We start from the raw sequence: 15,917 nt of genomic DNA on the forward strand, positions 1-15,917 counted from the left end.
GCTATAATTTTAGTGATTTTTTTAATGTTAAATGATCTGAAATTTCTGCCCACTCATAGTGTATTATAAGAGCAGATTAAATTCTGGATCTCCTGGTAAAGCATTGTATGTAAAACAACGTCGGAATAAGAAGCGGAAAAGTAGTTTCAAAGCCATCTCAGTTTCACCTGTGTACAGCTCCTGGACTGTTTTAATTTATGGCAGCCTCTGTAATGATGGTCTAGCCCATAATCCCAAACCAGCATTTGGGTCTTCAGCTACATGGTTTCATGGTGGCTTCAGTTTAGGCCCTGAGTTGCCTGCCATGGGAAGAGGTGGGGAACAGGGGAAGAAGGAAATGTCCCTACCTCCTGTTTTGGAGACCTCTTTAATTTTCAGAGAGGTATAGAGAGATCTCTCTTGTATATCTATAATTGTAGAGATTCTGTATTTATAAAGATACCTCTAAAGATAGAGAGATGCAGATCTGTGTTACAATGCACATTTAGCATTCCCCTTCTCTTCCCTCCTTCTGCTTCTCCCCTAATTCCCAATTAATGTTACATATTCAGCTGACATAATGTCTCAGGCATGTCCATCTAGTCTAATGTTCAGCTCGTTTCTTCTATAAAATATGCTTTAGAAAAATCAGCTTACAAGATGACTGTTTTCAATCTTCATTGGAGTCCTAACTCTTGTTCCTAGACTTGAAAATCCTTAACATGTAGCTGTACGTGTTCATGTACATGTACATGAACATGATCCTTAACATGTACATGTATGATGCATTCCAAGAACATCTGGTTCATTTTTGAAACTTGTTTAGGGTGTTGGGTTCAATAGGAGCTCTTGACTGTGAGCTCTGCTAGATAATTGTATCACGTGTTGTTTCCCATAAATTTTCTGTATCTTTACTTAATTGAACATGGCCTTATGTTAATATGAGAGAGAGGAATGGAACTCCCTGAACTGCATACTCCGTGTCTTCCATTACTTTCTGTGCCTAGTTCTTTCCTTACTTTTCTCCTGCTTAGGTAAATAGTCCCAGACTTGAGGGAACATTTATAGTCAAAGGAAAACAGCTTCTCAAGTGTCTAAACATCAGCTTTCACTGGCTTTTTTTTTTGTTGTTGTTGCTTGTTACTATTTGTTTAGTTTAGTTGAACAGGTGTATAACTGTTCCAGATAAAGGGGCATCATCATTCTAAATTCAGGTGCTGAAGCCTCTTCTGGATTCTGAATTCACTGATTCACTGGGTAAAAGGACAGAATTTAGCTAATAGCTTGTATTGATCCCTATTCAAAGTAGAGCTTCAAGTCTGGGAGAACTGTCTTTACTAGCAACTGTAAAAAAAAAACCCCACATCTCCAAAATTTGGTTTAAAGAATTCAGCAACTGAAGCCACTGCTACTACTAGCTGAGTTGTGTGTATTTTTTTCTTACTGTTACCAATTTTTCAATGAAAATGCTTAGGTTGCACCTGGAAATTGAAGCCTTGGACGTTAACATCAGGATAAATACTGAAGACCTTTTTATTTAAAGCCTTATGGGATTGATTGCTAACATAAGGAGCATACAGCTGAAAATTGTAATTTATGTAGGATTAATTGTGTCAGGGAAGGTGTAGTGTTGATTTACCTAGGAAATAGATGGAAAAAACTTAAAGATTTGAAGAGAAACATTCAGTTGATGTTATAAAATACGCAAATACGCAGCCATCAAACAAAAGCCTATTTAATTTTCAAATAAACCTTGAGCCATCTAAATAAGAAGTCATGGTTTAGGGCCTGTTGTATCTACAGAAGATGTTTTTTAGATCAACACAAATGTAAAAGGGTTAGAATGCTGAAGACGTTGCAGCTGCTGCTTTTAACGGCTTGCTTCTAATACATGCTGAAATCATATGAATTACTGAAGTCCAGGTGAGATTTAATAAAAAATTCCTTGTCCTATCTCTTTCTTTACAGACTTGCTACAAGTATTACATGAGCGATGACATTAGCCGTGATTCAGATGGAATGGATGAACAGTGTAGGTAAGTGTACAAAAGCTGAAATAATACCCACAGCTCTTCTGGGGGTTTTGGGGTTTTTTTTTCTTCTAATAATGAAATTATTGACAGATAAAGACCGGTGCATAAGAGCTTAATCAACAGTTGTTTCTCACCAAGAAATGCTCAACCCCAGGGTTTTTGTAAATATTTGATTGTTATTTTAGTAATTAACAGGAAAATGTTTTATAAAGAAATCCAATAGTAAACACTTGTAAGACATCATGTTTTTAACGAAATAGCATGCCACCTTACAAATACTTTAAAGGTGGGGATAGAATCTGACATTCTAAGCCTTGAGAGCCACGGAAACTTATTTTTCCAGCTGCATCTCCCACTTCTGAAATACTAAAGTACTGCTTTGTCCATATGTCAGATAGCTAAATGCGTAATCCAGTCAAAATGGTGTGGTCTGTGATGCCTGTGAGCTTGTCAGCCACTTTTCAGGTCCTCATCAAAGACTATGCAATCTAGACACAGATCAAAAACATACTTTTTTTTTTTCATATGTGCCTGCAGTAGTAATATGCCAGTTAAGGCTAGAAAGACTTAAGCTAATTCATTTTGCTGTAAAATAAATGAATCTTTTTTTTTTAAATTCTCAGAAGAAACATGGAAAATAAAACTTAATTAATTTTTTTCTCTTATTTAAAATCGGTGCTGAAATTGTGTTTGGATCTTACTGACCATTTCAGCTTTGTGAACAGTTAATTGAATACGTTAATTTTCTGACTTTTCCAATTCTCAGTTGACTGCTTTTCAGTCATACTTTTAATAATGTTTTCAATTAATGGATATCTGTTTATCACCTGAATTTTTAACATGCAAATTCTTTATCAAATAGTGAAAAATATGTAAACTTCTCAAATTTGTCACCTAGTTGATATGGAGATAAGACTCTTATATTTCTTATGTCTCATTTCAGGTGGTGTGCTGAAGGTGGAAATTTGATTTGCTGTGACTTTTGCCATAACGCCTTCTGTAAAAAGTGCATTTTGCGCAACCTGGGTCGAAAGGAGCTATCGACTATACTGGATGAAAATAACCAGTGGCACTGCTATATTTGCCATGCAGAGCCTTTGTTGGACTTGGTCACTGCATGTGACAGTGTCTTTGAAAATTTAGAACAGTTACTGCAACAAAACAAAAAAAAGATCAGAGTTGAAAGTGAAAAAAGTAAAATATATGACCATACAGTAAAGTTTTCTCCAAAGAGAAATAATTCAAATTGTAATGGTGAAGAAAAAAAACTAGATGATTCATATTCAGGTTCACTAACATATTCTTATAAAGCACTAATGGTGCCAAAAGACTTGCTTAAGAAAACAAAAAAGCTGGTTGAAACTACAGCAAATCTGAATTCTAGCTTTGTAAGCTTTTTGAAAAACGCTGTAGAAAATGTAGAAATAAGTCCAACTGTGCAACTTTGTCAGCTAAAAGCTTTTAAATCTGTGTTGAGTGACATGAAAAAAGCTCATCTGGCACTAGAAGAAGGTCTGAACCTGGAGATACAAGCTTTGAATGTTAAAATCAAAGATAGAAATACCAAAGAGAAAAAACCTGATATTAGATCAGAAAAAAATGAGGTGAAAAAAGATGAAGGAAAGGAACATGTGGCATTAAAAGACGATGACACCGTAAAGACACAGAAAAAAGTTGTATCAGAACGGCCTGACAGTGAGCCCATGGATCAAAGTGTTCCAACAGTGGAACAAACAGATAACAAGCGTACTTCTGGTGAAGATAAAAGATCTGGCAGAAATGAAGAACCTCAGTATGAACCTAATAGTACAGAGGCTTTAGACATGGATATAGTGTCCATTCCCTCATCTGTTCCTGAAGATATTTTTGAGACTCTAGAATCTGCTATGGAGATTCAGATTACATCAGATGAGCAAGACAGTGGAAATACAGGAACAGATCATGAGACTCTAAATTCAAATATAAAATTGAACACTCCTATGAAAGATACCAAAGGTGGTACTAAGTTAAAATCGTCGGCTAAAGGAACAAAAGAATTGATTGTGAAATTGACTCCTGTTTCCCTTTCAGAGTCTACAGTTAAAGCTGAAGATCAAGACAGCAATCTAGAAAAGGGAAGTAAGGATGTTGATGTAATACCTAGAGCAGAAAACTGTGATTCTGTAAAACAGAATCACAATGCTGGCAGTGAACCTTCCACGGAGAATGAAACTGTCTCACTTGTAGAGGAATCTGATCTCAGGAGATCACCGCGTGTGAAGACCACACCTCTGAGACGCCAGACAGACATCAATCCTTTAACATCAAATTCAGAAGAAGATAGCAATGATGCGTGCAATGAAAAACGTAAGAGAAAATCATCAAAACAACCAGAGAGGAAAAATGATAAAAGAAATCCTTCTGACAGTACTGTTGATGGTCCTAGCCCTAATAAACTTTCTAAATCAAAAAAGCCATATGTATTAGATCATAGCTCAGATTCTGATGAGATGCCAGCTGTTCTTAAAGAAGTAGCTATGATGAGTCACAGTTCTTCAGATATTGATAGCAATAGTGAAGCACCAACAAATGATCAGAAGACTTCAAATTTCCTGAAGAATCAACCAGTAAAGGATGAAAACGGAAAACGAAAAAGAAAAAGTTCCAGTTCTGGTTCAGATTTGGATGCTAAAAGAGGCAAATCAGCTAAAAATTCCGCTGCTGCTAAAAAGAAACGACAAAACTATTCAGATTCTTCAAACTATGATTCTGAGTTAGAAAAAGAAATAAAAATTTTGAGTAAAATTGAGTCTGCAAAAAAAGCTAAGAAAAAATACTCGCGAAAAGAAGATAGTTATGATTCCTCTGAAGAAGAGCAGAGGAAAAAAGTAAGTAGTAAGAGAAAGATAAATTTGAAGAAACAGAGAGATAAATCTTCTGAAGACGACGATGCTGAAAAGTCTTCCCCAGAGAAGGAGATTAATCATTCTTCTAAAGATAAAAAAATTGGCAAGGGGTCAGCTGCTAAGGAAAGGATAAACAGGGACTTAAAAGAAAAAACTGTAAAGGGAAAGCATGATGAGTCTTCTGATGTCGAGAAGTCTTTACTGGAGAAAGAGGAGAGTTGTCCTAAAGGTGTAAAGCTGACTGAAGTTAAGAAGAGCAAGGATTTGAAAAAGAAGGCGGCACAGGAAGATTCTTCTTCAGAGAGTACTGAGAAATCTGCAAAGAAAGAGCACAATTTTGATTCTTCAAAAGACAGATTCAAGAATAAAAAAGGATCAGAAAGCAAAGCGAAGAAATCTGAAAAATTGAAAAAGAAAAGTTACAAGAAAGAACAAGATGATTCCTCTTCTGATGTTGAAAAGTCATCTCCAGAGAAAGGAAGTTGCAATTCTTCTGAAAATGACAAAACTAAAAATGAACCAGTGTTTAAAGAAAAGAAAAGGAGGAATTTAAGAGAGAGAGTATCTGAGAGAGTACAGATTGATTTATCCTCTGATGCTGAGAAATCTCCCCTAAAAGAGGAGAGTTCTTCTGAAGATGCTGTGCGGAGTAAAAAACAAACTGAAACTAAAGAAAAGAAAAAAAAAATAAGTCACAAAAAGAAAATTTGCAAGAAAGAACAGAATGACTCATTGTCCTCTTCTGATGAGGAGTCTTATGAAGACAGTAAGAAAAAGATCAAAAGAGGGTCAATGAGAGAAAGTAAAAAGAGTAACTTAAAAAAGAAAGTGTCAAAAAAGAAGGTGGTTGTCACTTCCTCTTCCTCATCTGATAAGGAAGAAAATGATGAACAGAATTCAACAGGTGATGGAAGCAGTGATGAGCAGAAAATTATGCCAGTGACTGAAAACTTAACGCTGTCTGCTGGTACAGGATTTTGTCAGTCATCAGGTGTGCGAAAGATGTTCATCTACACGTATTATTCATATACTAATAGAGGAAAATTGTAAGATTTGGGTAACATTTAATGATCTGCAAGTGAAAATACTCATAAGTAGGTAACTACACATTTAAACGTTTGCAGCCAGATAGGTTTTCTGATACTGATTTGGAAGCACCCATTTCAATTTGTGCAGCTTATCACTTGTGGGGGAAAAAAGGATGTCACTGTGAATGGGGAGGCTTGAAAAGCTGTAGTCTGTAATTCCAGCAGGTATTTCCTTGCAGCACAGCTTTCAAAAGCCTGTTCCTCTCTCTGGCTGCCCAGGTACTATTGACCAGAAGCTGGTTTTAAGCAGCAGGCATCTAGTGAATCATAGAATCATTAAGGTTGGAAGAGACCTCCAAGATCATCGAGTCCAACCGTCAACCCAACACCCCCATGCCCACTAAACCATGTCCCTAAGCGCCTCATCTACCCGTCTTTTAAATACTTCCAGGGATGGTGACTCAGCCACTTCCCTGGGCAGCCTGTTCCAATGTTTAACTACTCTTTCAGTAAAGAAATTTTTCCTTACATCCAATCTAAACCTCCCCTGGCGCAACTTGAGGCCATTTCCTCTCGTCCTATCGCCAGTTACTTGGGAGAAGAGACCGACACCCACCTCGCTACAACCTCCTTTCAGGTAGTTGTAGAGAGCAATGAGGTCTCCCCTCAGCCTCCTTTTCTCCAGGCTAAACAACCCCAAATTTGGTTAGAGGTTTCACCTCTACTGCATAACCATGAGCTGACAAATTAGTGAACTCAAATTTGTCAGCTCATGGTTATGCAGTAGAGGTGACTCTGGAGACTTGTGGCATTGTAGTATACATTTTAAAAATCAAGTAGATGATCTTTGTGCCTCACGAGACCCATGTAGCCTTAGAGCAGCTGGTGTCAGTTAACAGAAATCTGTCATCGCTTATTGTTTTCATAGCAGGTTTAACAGTAATAATTCTTTTTCTTGCCAAGATAGAACTGCTTCATCAGTGTCTTACATCTTTAGGAAATGAGAAAGAAATTCAGAACTGCTGAATTTGAACACTTGGTTTTAAAGAACTTAAACTTACTGTCCATTACATGGACAGTACACGTTTTTAATAAACTCATTTTCAACTAGAAAAAATGAGATCTATTTGCTGTTTTAATTACCGTGAAATTAAAATTACTGTGACAGCTAAATTGTTTCCTATTTGTTTGCTTCTAATGATGTTTCATAGAACTTTCTGTACATGACTTTACTGTAACTGTTGGCTCAGTAGTTTGTGAAGCTGCAACTAAACAAAAAATGAATAAAATAGCAATATATTTATGAATATAGCAGAAAGGACATAGTGCATTTTGGTTTTCCCAAAAAGCACTTACAGGCAGACGCTAAATGCAAAATAATATGATTGTTATTTGTAGTTTCTTTTAAAAAAAAAAACAAAACCAAACAACAAAATCCAACATCAACACCCCACCCACCCAAACAAAACACCCAGATTTTAAATTAAACATAAGGTTCCTCCTTTCTTCTACCAACTTGATGCTGACCGACTTCTTCCCTAAGTTTTCCTGTGGTTTAGTTTCTGGAGAGTTGTTAATCTTTGCAGATGCAAAGGTTGCTTTTCACAGGTGCTGTGCTTCTTTGGGTTTAGAGCCCTGTAAGAAAGCAAAGGTTGATTAATGGTGTTTTGCATCATTGTAGACTAAGTTGGAAAATAAGTTTCTTATTCTGCGTATTATACAGCCCTACAATGTTTGTTTTTCAGGGTCCTCTGATGAACTAAGTTCAGTTGTGTCTCTGTGCATGTACTACTGGGACTTTTAGAGCTATTCCTTGATGGCTGCCAAAACAATGTTTTCCCCAGTGATGCCACTGCTGGGGGAGATTGCAAACAATGAATAGTCTGTTACTACGCAAACCAGTGTCTTGCATGTGGTAGCTGCCACGGCTGCTAAAACACTCCCCACAGATAGACAATAGATGGTACTCGGTGACAGTAACCCATATGCAACAGTTCTCTGCATCACTGGACCATCAGAGAAAAATACTTTAAAAATAAAATTGCTCATGTACAGTGTATGTTCATAGACTTGGTATTGAAATGGCCCAGGAGGAAAAACTTGGTTGTAATATAACAGAAGGTGTCTGAGGCAGTGGGAGTGATTTTTTTTTATTTACAAGTCACAAGTGGAAAGATTGGATGATTATTGGATGGGAGAGACGGATGACAGTGTACGAATTGGAAAAATGAGACGGTGATGTGGGATGATGGACAGTAGAGTTAGACTGAGAGAGAAGTGGGTTGGTTTAGCCTGGAGAGAGAATGCTAAAAATAGGGAGTCTTAATTGCTGTCTTCTAATCACCTAATGGGTAGCGGTAGAGAAGGCTGTGCCAGATGCATGACGAAAGGATGAGAGGCTGTGGATACAAGTCTTGGCAAGGAAAACACTGATTAGATACTAGGAAAAAATTCTTTACGTTGAGGATGGTCAAAGCCTGAAACTGGTTGTCCTGTCAAATTTTGGAATCTCTGTCCTTGGAAATACTCAAAACTTGACTGGCCAAGGCCCTGAGAAAACTGACCTCGCTTTGGAGTTAGCTCTGCTTTGAGGATGGAGTTGGAGTAGATTATGTCCAGAGGTCTCTTCCAACATTAGTTATTGTATGATTCTGTGAGAATCTGCCGTTGTTACATTATTGTAAGAGGAGGCAAACTTGCCCTTTCCCTTCAGTTTGCTTTTGGCTTAATAGGTGAATAAAGGGAGGAGTCTTTTCTGTGTGTGAACAAGCTATGTAGGTAGACAGTTGACTGAGACTTAGAATCTGGTTTAACCAACAGGATACTTTTATTTATCTAAGCCCAACAGTGAGGGACTTTCTGTGATCACCTCTTACACAGTCCTGGCAGACATCTGGCTAGTGGTAATTCCAGGACAAGTGTATGTTAAAACAACTTGGAGCAAGCCTCTCGCAGCCTAGTTTTAGTCCACTCCCCACAGGTAGAACATAAACAGTAGAAATTATGAATGAGGGGATCTCAGTTCATTAGGATTTTGAGGTCTCTTCTCCTAAGCTTAATTTTGGCAACGAGAAGATTTAACTTACTTATATGCGAGTCAGAAGAACGAGATAAAAGAAAGGGGAAAGGCCTGGGAGCGTACTAGAAATAATGTGGATTCTTCTCAGTTCAGCCAGGAGAGCGCAGAGGAACTTAAAGGCAGGTATCGTACTGTGCTATTCTTTCTCTTACGTGTCCCATGCTGTTGGTTTTGATGTGCTTTCCGTATGACACAGTATCCACGTAGTGCAGCTGGGTTTCGATACTTGCAGTAAGGATGGCACGTGTAGTTTTCCAAACGTAAGTCTTCACACATACACAACAAATGTACATGCATTGTATTTGATACTCTGAAAGTGAAAATAGGCAAGGATTATTGTTCTCGAGTACTTCCTAATGGCAACAGGGTAGCTCATAAGTTTGGTAAGTGACTCTCTAATATATTTGCTTGGGTCTTCTTTTCAATGTACACAAATTCAGTAGTGGAGCTTCTGAAATGGAGCTAATAACTTCTTAGGAAACTTAATTTCTGAATCCTAATTGGAGTATTCAGTCACTGTATGTTTTGGTGTGAAAGAACAAATTTCACAGTGTGTAATAAGGAAAGAATTGCAAGTTGCGTGTAGTCACAAGGATAACGTGCTTAAAAGTGCTGCTTGAAAAACTAGATTCTTCTATTAATAAAAATATTTATACGTCAGGATAGGTAACTGGCTTTTTTGTTTGCTAGTAGAAAAGTGGTGGTATTACCAAGCTGTTTTTATATGGGAGTTCTTGATGGAGCTGATGTGCTGTGTTGTTTATTGCTGATTTTACATGTTCATGTTTTCTGGTTTTTTTTGTTTCCCCTTCCTCCCCCAGGAGATGAGGGAGAGACTAAATCAAGGACTGTTCCAATGGAGGAGGAGGAAGATGATGATGACGACGATCCTGAGAATAGGTATGATACCATCCGTAAGGACTTAAAAAAGATTATAACACACCCTAGGCGTGGGCGCAAACCGGCGCAACGGAAGAGCAAGCAGGTTGTAAAAACCACGACTGCCTGCCTTGTAAAGACTCGCTCACGGGCTTCCCGCAAGTTTGAACAAGGGGCCAGAAAACAGAGGCCAAAATCCAGAAATGCAAAGAAAATATTTAGAAGTGTTAGCTAACACACCTTGCATAGGGTGTGTTATAAATGCACTGCAGCACTGTCCATTTTATGTTCCCATTAAAAGTGTGAGGTTTGTGACAAGTATTTCATTCAGGCAGGTAAAAACCTACTTCTGAAAAATGTGAATTTCAGCTAGTTATATGAATGGAAGGTAAAAATTTGCATCCGTGCAATATGCAGTGCTAAAATATTTTCAGATTGAACTTGGTTATTACTGTTACATAATTTGCCTTTAATAAAGAGAAAACACAAATGTGGAGAAAACAGTATTAGATATTTTCAGCTGTTAATTAAACTGAGTTTTAATCCACTAAAGAATACCTGAAGTGACTAATGTGATAGTTAAGGCCCCGATTCTACAAGCACTGTGCATAGGCTCAACTGGTATCAAAGATACTAATTATACATACAAATTTTAAGTCTTTGCATAGATACTTTCAGAATTGTGGCTTATATGTATTGCTTCAGTTTCAAGTTCAATAAAAATCAATCTATGTAAGATACAGTTAGTTAAGATGTCATATTTTACCAGTACCATTGTAGTTATCAAAATTAGCCTGACTAGAAAATGTAAAAGCTTCATTTCCTAATGAGTGAATGCACAACATGAAGTATTGCTCAATTATGAGCCACAGTTTCTTTTTGGAAGTTAACTGTAGTTAGACTAAAGAGTTGTTCAACAAATTTTTATACACTATTTCAGAAACTGATTTTTTTGGCCATATAGCATGTGTGGGACCAGCTTCATAGCTTTGCACAGTTGCTGATGGAGTCTTTTTCTGCTTCTGAGCCTTACTAGTTTAGAATACGGTATCTTTGTTTCACAGAGTTGTATGTTTTGACCTGTGGCTGAAGTAAATTTTAAAAACACTGTTTTATATCCTTTATGGACTTCAGTTTGGCATCAAAATGTGGCTGCTGATGTAGTTCCTGCTTGTTTTCAGTCATCAAATTCAATCAAATAATTCACCTTTTAAGGAAAGACGCTCTTTAGGGACTTGACAGCACAGGGTCATAAGCAGAACATGTAAATGTTGGTAATACGAGATTTTTTTAAAACGATGCTTTAATTTCAGTCCTGTTTTCATTCCCCTCCCCCCCCTTTTTCTTTTTTGTTTGTTTCTTAGGTGTTTCTGGTTGATATCTAAGCCAATACGCTTTTGTCAAAGTTCAGTGTTTACCATACAAATGTTACTGACAGATCTTAATTATTAGTTTTAAGAGCTATATTGGGAAATGAGTTAACCCAATTGATAACAAACAAACCAGTAATATGAATTTGGGTTTAAAAATCAGTTTCTGTACTTTGTTTTTAAGCTGAATCTTTGTTGAAGTTTTTATTTAGGGAATATTTTGAATATATATTTATGAGATGGGGAGGTATTTTGTCAATAAACAGTTTTGTCAACCTTCAGACATGTTAACTGGTAACTGCAGTCTAATTTTACATTCATCACGCGTTGTACTTGGCACCAAAATCAGATATATAAAATGTAAAAAGATGGAACAAATTTCAAGAAGTGAAAAGCTTGTTCTGTTTACTCAACACAAAGTGTTTAAATAGTTTACCTACTATTCAGATAAGTTGCCTATTTTCTTCCAGGCCAAAGAGGGTACGTAGTACCGACTGGGTTTTCGTAGTGTGGGCACTCTCATGTTTGGAAGTCTCTAGTTTAGATGTTCTGTTATTTGCATGCCTTTGGATGTGCATGACATGAATATTAATAGTCTTGAAATCATCTTTGCCAAAATGCAATATCCAAGTGGGTCATAATATGACATACAGTGCTGTATGCTTTCATCTTATGTTGTGTAATTATCTATTACTGGTCCTTCTGATCTTTTAAATGGTACTGTTTAATATGTTTGCAGTAGTTTTGTTTATTAAGTTAATAGTGTATTTAATGCAGAATGCCTTTAAGTATTTGATGGTTGCAATAAATTTTTGTAAAACGTTTTTCTTGTCCAAGCATTTAATTTAATACAACTCTGACAGCTTGAAAATCGGACTGTTTCAACAAAGACAGTACAGTTTTTAGAACAAGGTGTTCGGCAGTTCTCACTTTTTTTTTAAACATGTATGACATTTCATCCAAATATTCATCTCTTAAAATACATTTTGAATGGTTCAAAATTTTTTAGTAATATGCTAAAGGCCATTTATTTCAGTAGTGCTTTAGCTGGAAGAATGGTGGCTTTTATTAGCCACGTAAAAATGTCCTCTCCCTGTCCCCGCAAAGGCTTGTTTTGGGCAACCTTACTTCTACATATAATTAGTAGGTATTTATGAACACTACGTGTGAGTTTATATAATCTAATTGGTAATAATACATCACGATAATATTTAAAATTATCAATTTTTAAGAAGAAAAATTATTTTTACAGTGGTAGCATTGTCTCGCCAAAATTTTTGACAATCTATAAATGAGTCCATCGTATTGGCACTCTAAAATTCCTGAACAAGAATGGTGCAAATTATCATGTGGACTTAACTCCACGTCATGAGAGGCTGCACCTACTATTCCGTTTTTGCTGAAATGTCTGAAGGATAAAGTAGTCCTATTCTGTGACTAAGCAACCCCTGGATAACTTCCAGTTTGCCTATCTCTTTTTAAAAATGTTTTCTTTTAGCATAAGTTAAAAAATACATAGTAACCAATTCATTATTTATAAATGTATACAGTTGGTGTCATTCTTACAAAGGTGAAATATATTTAAATCCTGATTTATATCAAATTATACATATATATACTGTGATTTTATTCTAGAGTTGTTTCTGTATGTCCTGGTTGAGATTACAGCCCCATTCCGTAAGGCACTATAAAAATACATGTTGGGAAAATGTCCTTTATACAAATCTCATGATATGTTTAGGTAAGGTGGAGCGGGGCTAGACAACATGACATGCTCAAGGTCACAGCAGATCGGTGGCAGTAATGAATGAAATGCAGGGATTTTTTTTCTTGGGTTTTTTTTTTTCCACTACCTGAAGTCCTGTGCTGGAGGTCATACAGCTCTCTGTGCTTCTTAATTAAATTTGTTTATAGTGTTCATCTGTTACATCTGGTTGGCCAAGAATATCTTTTATGTCCTTCACCCGAGTAAATATTACGATATCTTTTGATTTTCATGGGTTTCTCTGGAAGAATGTGAGCGGGGGAGTTTTCACATTATCATAGCTTGTTTTTCTTGGTACTTGCAGTTTGATGTTAATGCAAATACTAAAATGTTAAAGCTAGCATATGAAGTTTCTTAGCTTAGAAACCTGGTCACTTTAAATGGGTTTATGTCTTAAAATAGAAATGTGATATATTATCCTGAGCCGCATATAATTTAATTTAAAACCAGTTTAGAGTCTAGTACTCAATTTATTCTAATCCATATAAGCCATTTGTTGCATCAGTCATTTGTCAGATGCATTTACAGGGCTTAATCTGTTTGGTTCTAATATTGCTTACACTTCTAATTCCTATCAGATATGTAGTTACATTAAAAATAGAAATCTTGTAAATTCTGAACGTCTCAACAACGTCTTCCATTTCTAGGCTAACATCATACCAGTAGAACGCGTTGAAGAGAATGTAGCTTTTGTCACTAAACAAACAGTTCCATCTCAGTTTGATGCAAAGTGATTGAATCTTTATCCTAGCTAAAAAATGTCTAATTTTCTATCTCAGAGTATGAAAGCAGTAACTTATTAATATTGTTATAAATAATTAATTAGAAACTAATAAGTTTACCCAATCTGGGTGGTGGTTATGCTGATGATCAGTAGGAAAATAACAGCATCTTCTGTTTATAGATAGTAGATTTTGTGCATGTTATTTTTAGGTGAATTATACATTTGCCCTTTTTTTTTTCTTTCCTTTAAAAAACTATTTCATAAGAGAACAAATAAAAATGTATGTCTTCCTTTGTTAAGAAGCAAAGTCAACCTTTGTTTAAAAATATATAAACAAATTGTTAAAGGTGACTTGTATGAAAGGTAAGAATTGTTATCCACATACAAGTTGCGTTAATTTTGCTAATGCAATTGAGGACAATCTGAAATAAGTCAAAGGCAGTATTACTAGGCAGTACTTTCAGGATTGAATTTTAAAATGTTGCAGTTCTTTTTAGTGTTTCTACTTTTTTTTCCCCTCTTCCAAAGCAAAACCTTGGTGGTGATAGTTTGGTTTTTTTGTTTTTTTTTTTAAACAAAAGAAGTAGCCAAACTGCTGCTGTCTGCATTCCCTGGAGTAGGATTCAAGGTTAATTTACATTAAAAGCTTTTAAAAAGAAGCCAACCTGTGATATTCCAAGCAGTTTCATTTTGAAGAAAAAGTTCTTCAGACCATTAAGAGATGGAAGAAATACAGTCTTAATTTCTTATATAAGGAGCTATTTATTCCTGTTGCTATTGTATGTGATGTGGTGAGGTTAAAAAAAAAAAAGGCAAACCAACAACAAACAACAACAACAAAAAACCCCCTAAGTTCCTTTTCCAAATCCTCTGGAAGGACCTAATGCAAAAAACATTTGGAAGAGGATGTTGCTTATCTCTGGACTTTAGTAAGTTTTCATTGGGTTCACACTGTGATCTGACGATATATATGGAATTAAAGCTTACCAAGAGCACTGCATTTTAAAGTTTTAATCAGCTATTTCTTCGCAAGCTATTTCTCAAAGAAGGGGGGGTGTTTTGGATGCTGATGGATAGTCTGTGACTCACTGAGCGATCTTAAATGTTTATTAAACCTTTTTACTTCCATCTTTTAATAATAACTGAATATACATTAGCATTAGAATCTTTTTGGAAAATATACTACCACTCAAAAAAATAGAAAATACTGTATGAAGTGTTAGGAAAGATACCTTGGGAAAATTCCCTTTGTTTTAGGGACACGTTACATGCTGAAAAATGAAATACAGATTCTTTAAAACCTATTTTATAGTGCTACATGAAAGTAACAACTTAATTTTCTAATGTATAAGAAGCTGTACTTAAGAGATCACTGTTCCTTTGCCATTTCCAAGTGAAGCCTAGATTGTGGTTCAGTTTCATGGGTTTTGAACTATTGTTTTGACTGGTATAAAAGCTTTCCCATTCTGAACTATGTACATACAGTATACATTAATTCTCCTGAAAGGCAAGACAGACCAGATTTGACCTAGAAAAAAACCCCTTCATTTAAAATTGACGACCATGGAATAAAAACTAATATTTCTGATATTTATATGAGGAAGGCCTGGTTTCATTCTTTCAGGATATTTTTTCCCCTGGAAGTACGAGTTCTCGGATAAGTCCACTAGTTTCCTGTGCTTTTGACATATTTTATATTTTGCCTTGGATAGATTCATACAAGATGATTTTTTTTTTTTAATGTTGCAAGAGCATGTAAAGAAATCATTTTTCCATAGTGACTTCTTGTATGTTAGCTGAAAACACTCTCGTGCTGAAATGAAACTGTGAGACGCTGAGCGAACAGTTTGTGGAACGGGAAATAAGATCGTAATTTTTCTTTGAAGTTCAGGTCCTGTAATGTTTGATAAAACTTTTTTGTGTGTATATACACGGGGTTTTTGGTTTTTGGGTTTTTTTCTGTAGTTGCTAGAAGGCAAGTGCTTGTAGTTACATGAGGGATTCAGTGTGGAGTTTTTTCCTGAGGCACTTAATATCCGTTCATCTTGAGACATCATGAGTTGCTTCGATTACTCCAGCATCTCTTTTGCAGTAGGGTGGGCCCAGGCAATTAGAATGGTAACACAGTTGAAGGCAAGCTATGTAGAGGTAGGGTAATAATTATTATTTTTTTTT

At 36.0% G+C, this 15,917-nt stretch overlaps 1 protein-coding gene across 2 annotated transcripts in view; it reads left to right on the top strand.

Annotated features, from left to right (window-relative positions):
- The window catches only part of ATRX (alpha thalassemia/mental retardation syndrome X-linked), a 77,354-nt gene that overhangs the window by 12,542 nt on the left and 48,895 nt on the right, over positions 1-15,917 (top strand). The window contains exons 8-10 of one of the 2 annotated variants that reach the window (XM_009327851.1): positions 1,948-2,015; positions 2,956-5,888; positions 9,829-9,904. In XM_009327851.1, coding sequence (XP_009326126.1) covers positions 1,948-2,015; positions 2,956-5,888; positions 9,829-9,904 — 3,077 coding nt within the window. Of the gene's footprint in view, positions 1-1,947; positions 2,016-2,955; positions 5,889-9,825; positions 9,905-15,917 lie in introns of both variants that reach the window. The other variant, XM_009327849.1, reaches the window with a different exon arrangement.

This window comes from Pygoscelis adeliae, unplaced genomic scaffold (assembly GCF_000699105.1).
Source record: "Pygoscelis adeliae isolate BGI_AS28 unplaced genomic scaffold, ASM69910v1 Scaffold14, whole genome shotgun sequence".
NCBI lineage: Eukaryota > Metazoa > Chordata > Aves > Sphenisciformes > Spheniscidae > Pygoscelis > Pygoscelis adeliae.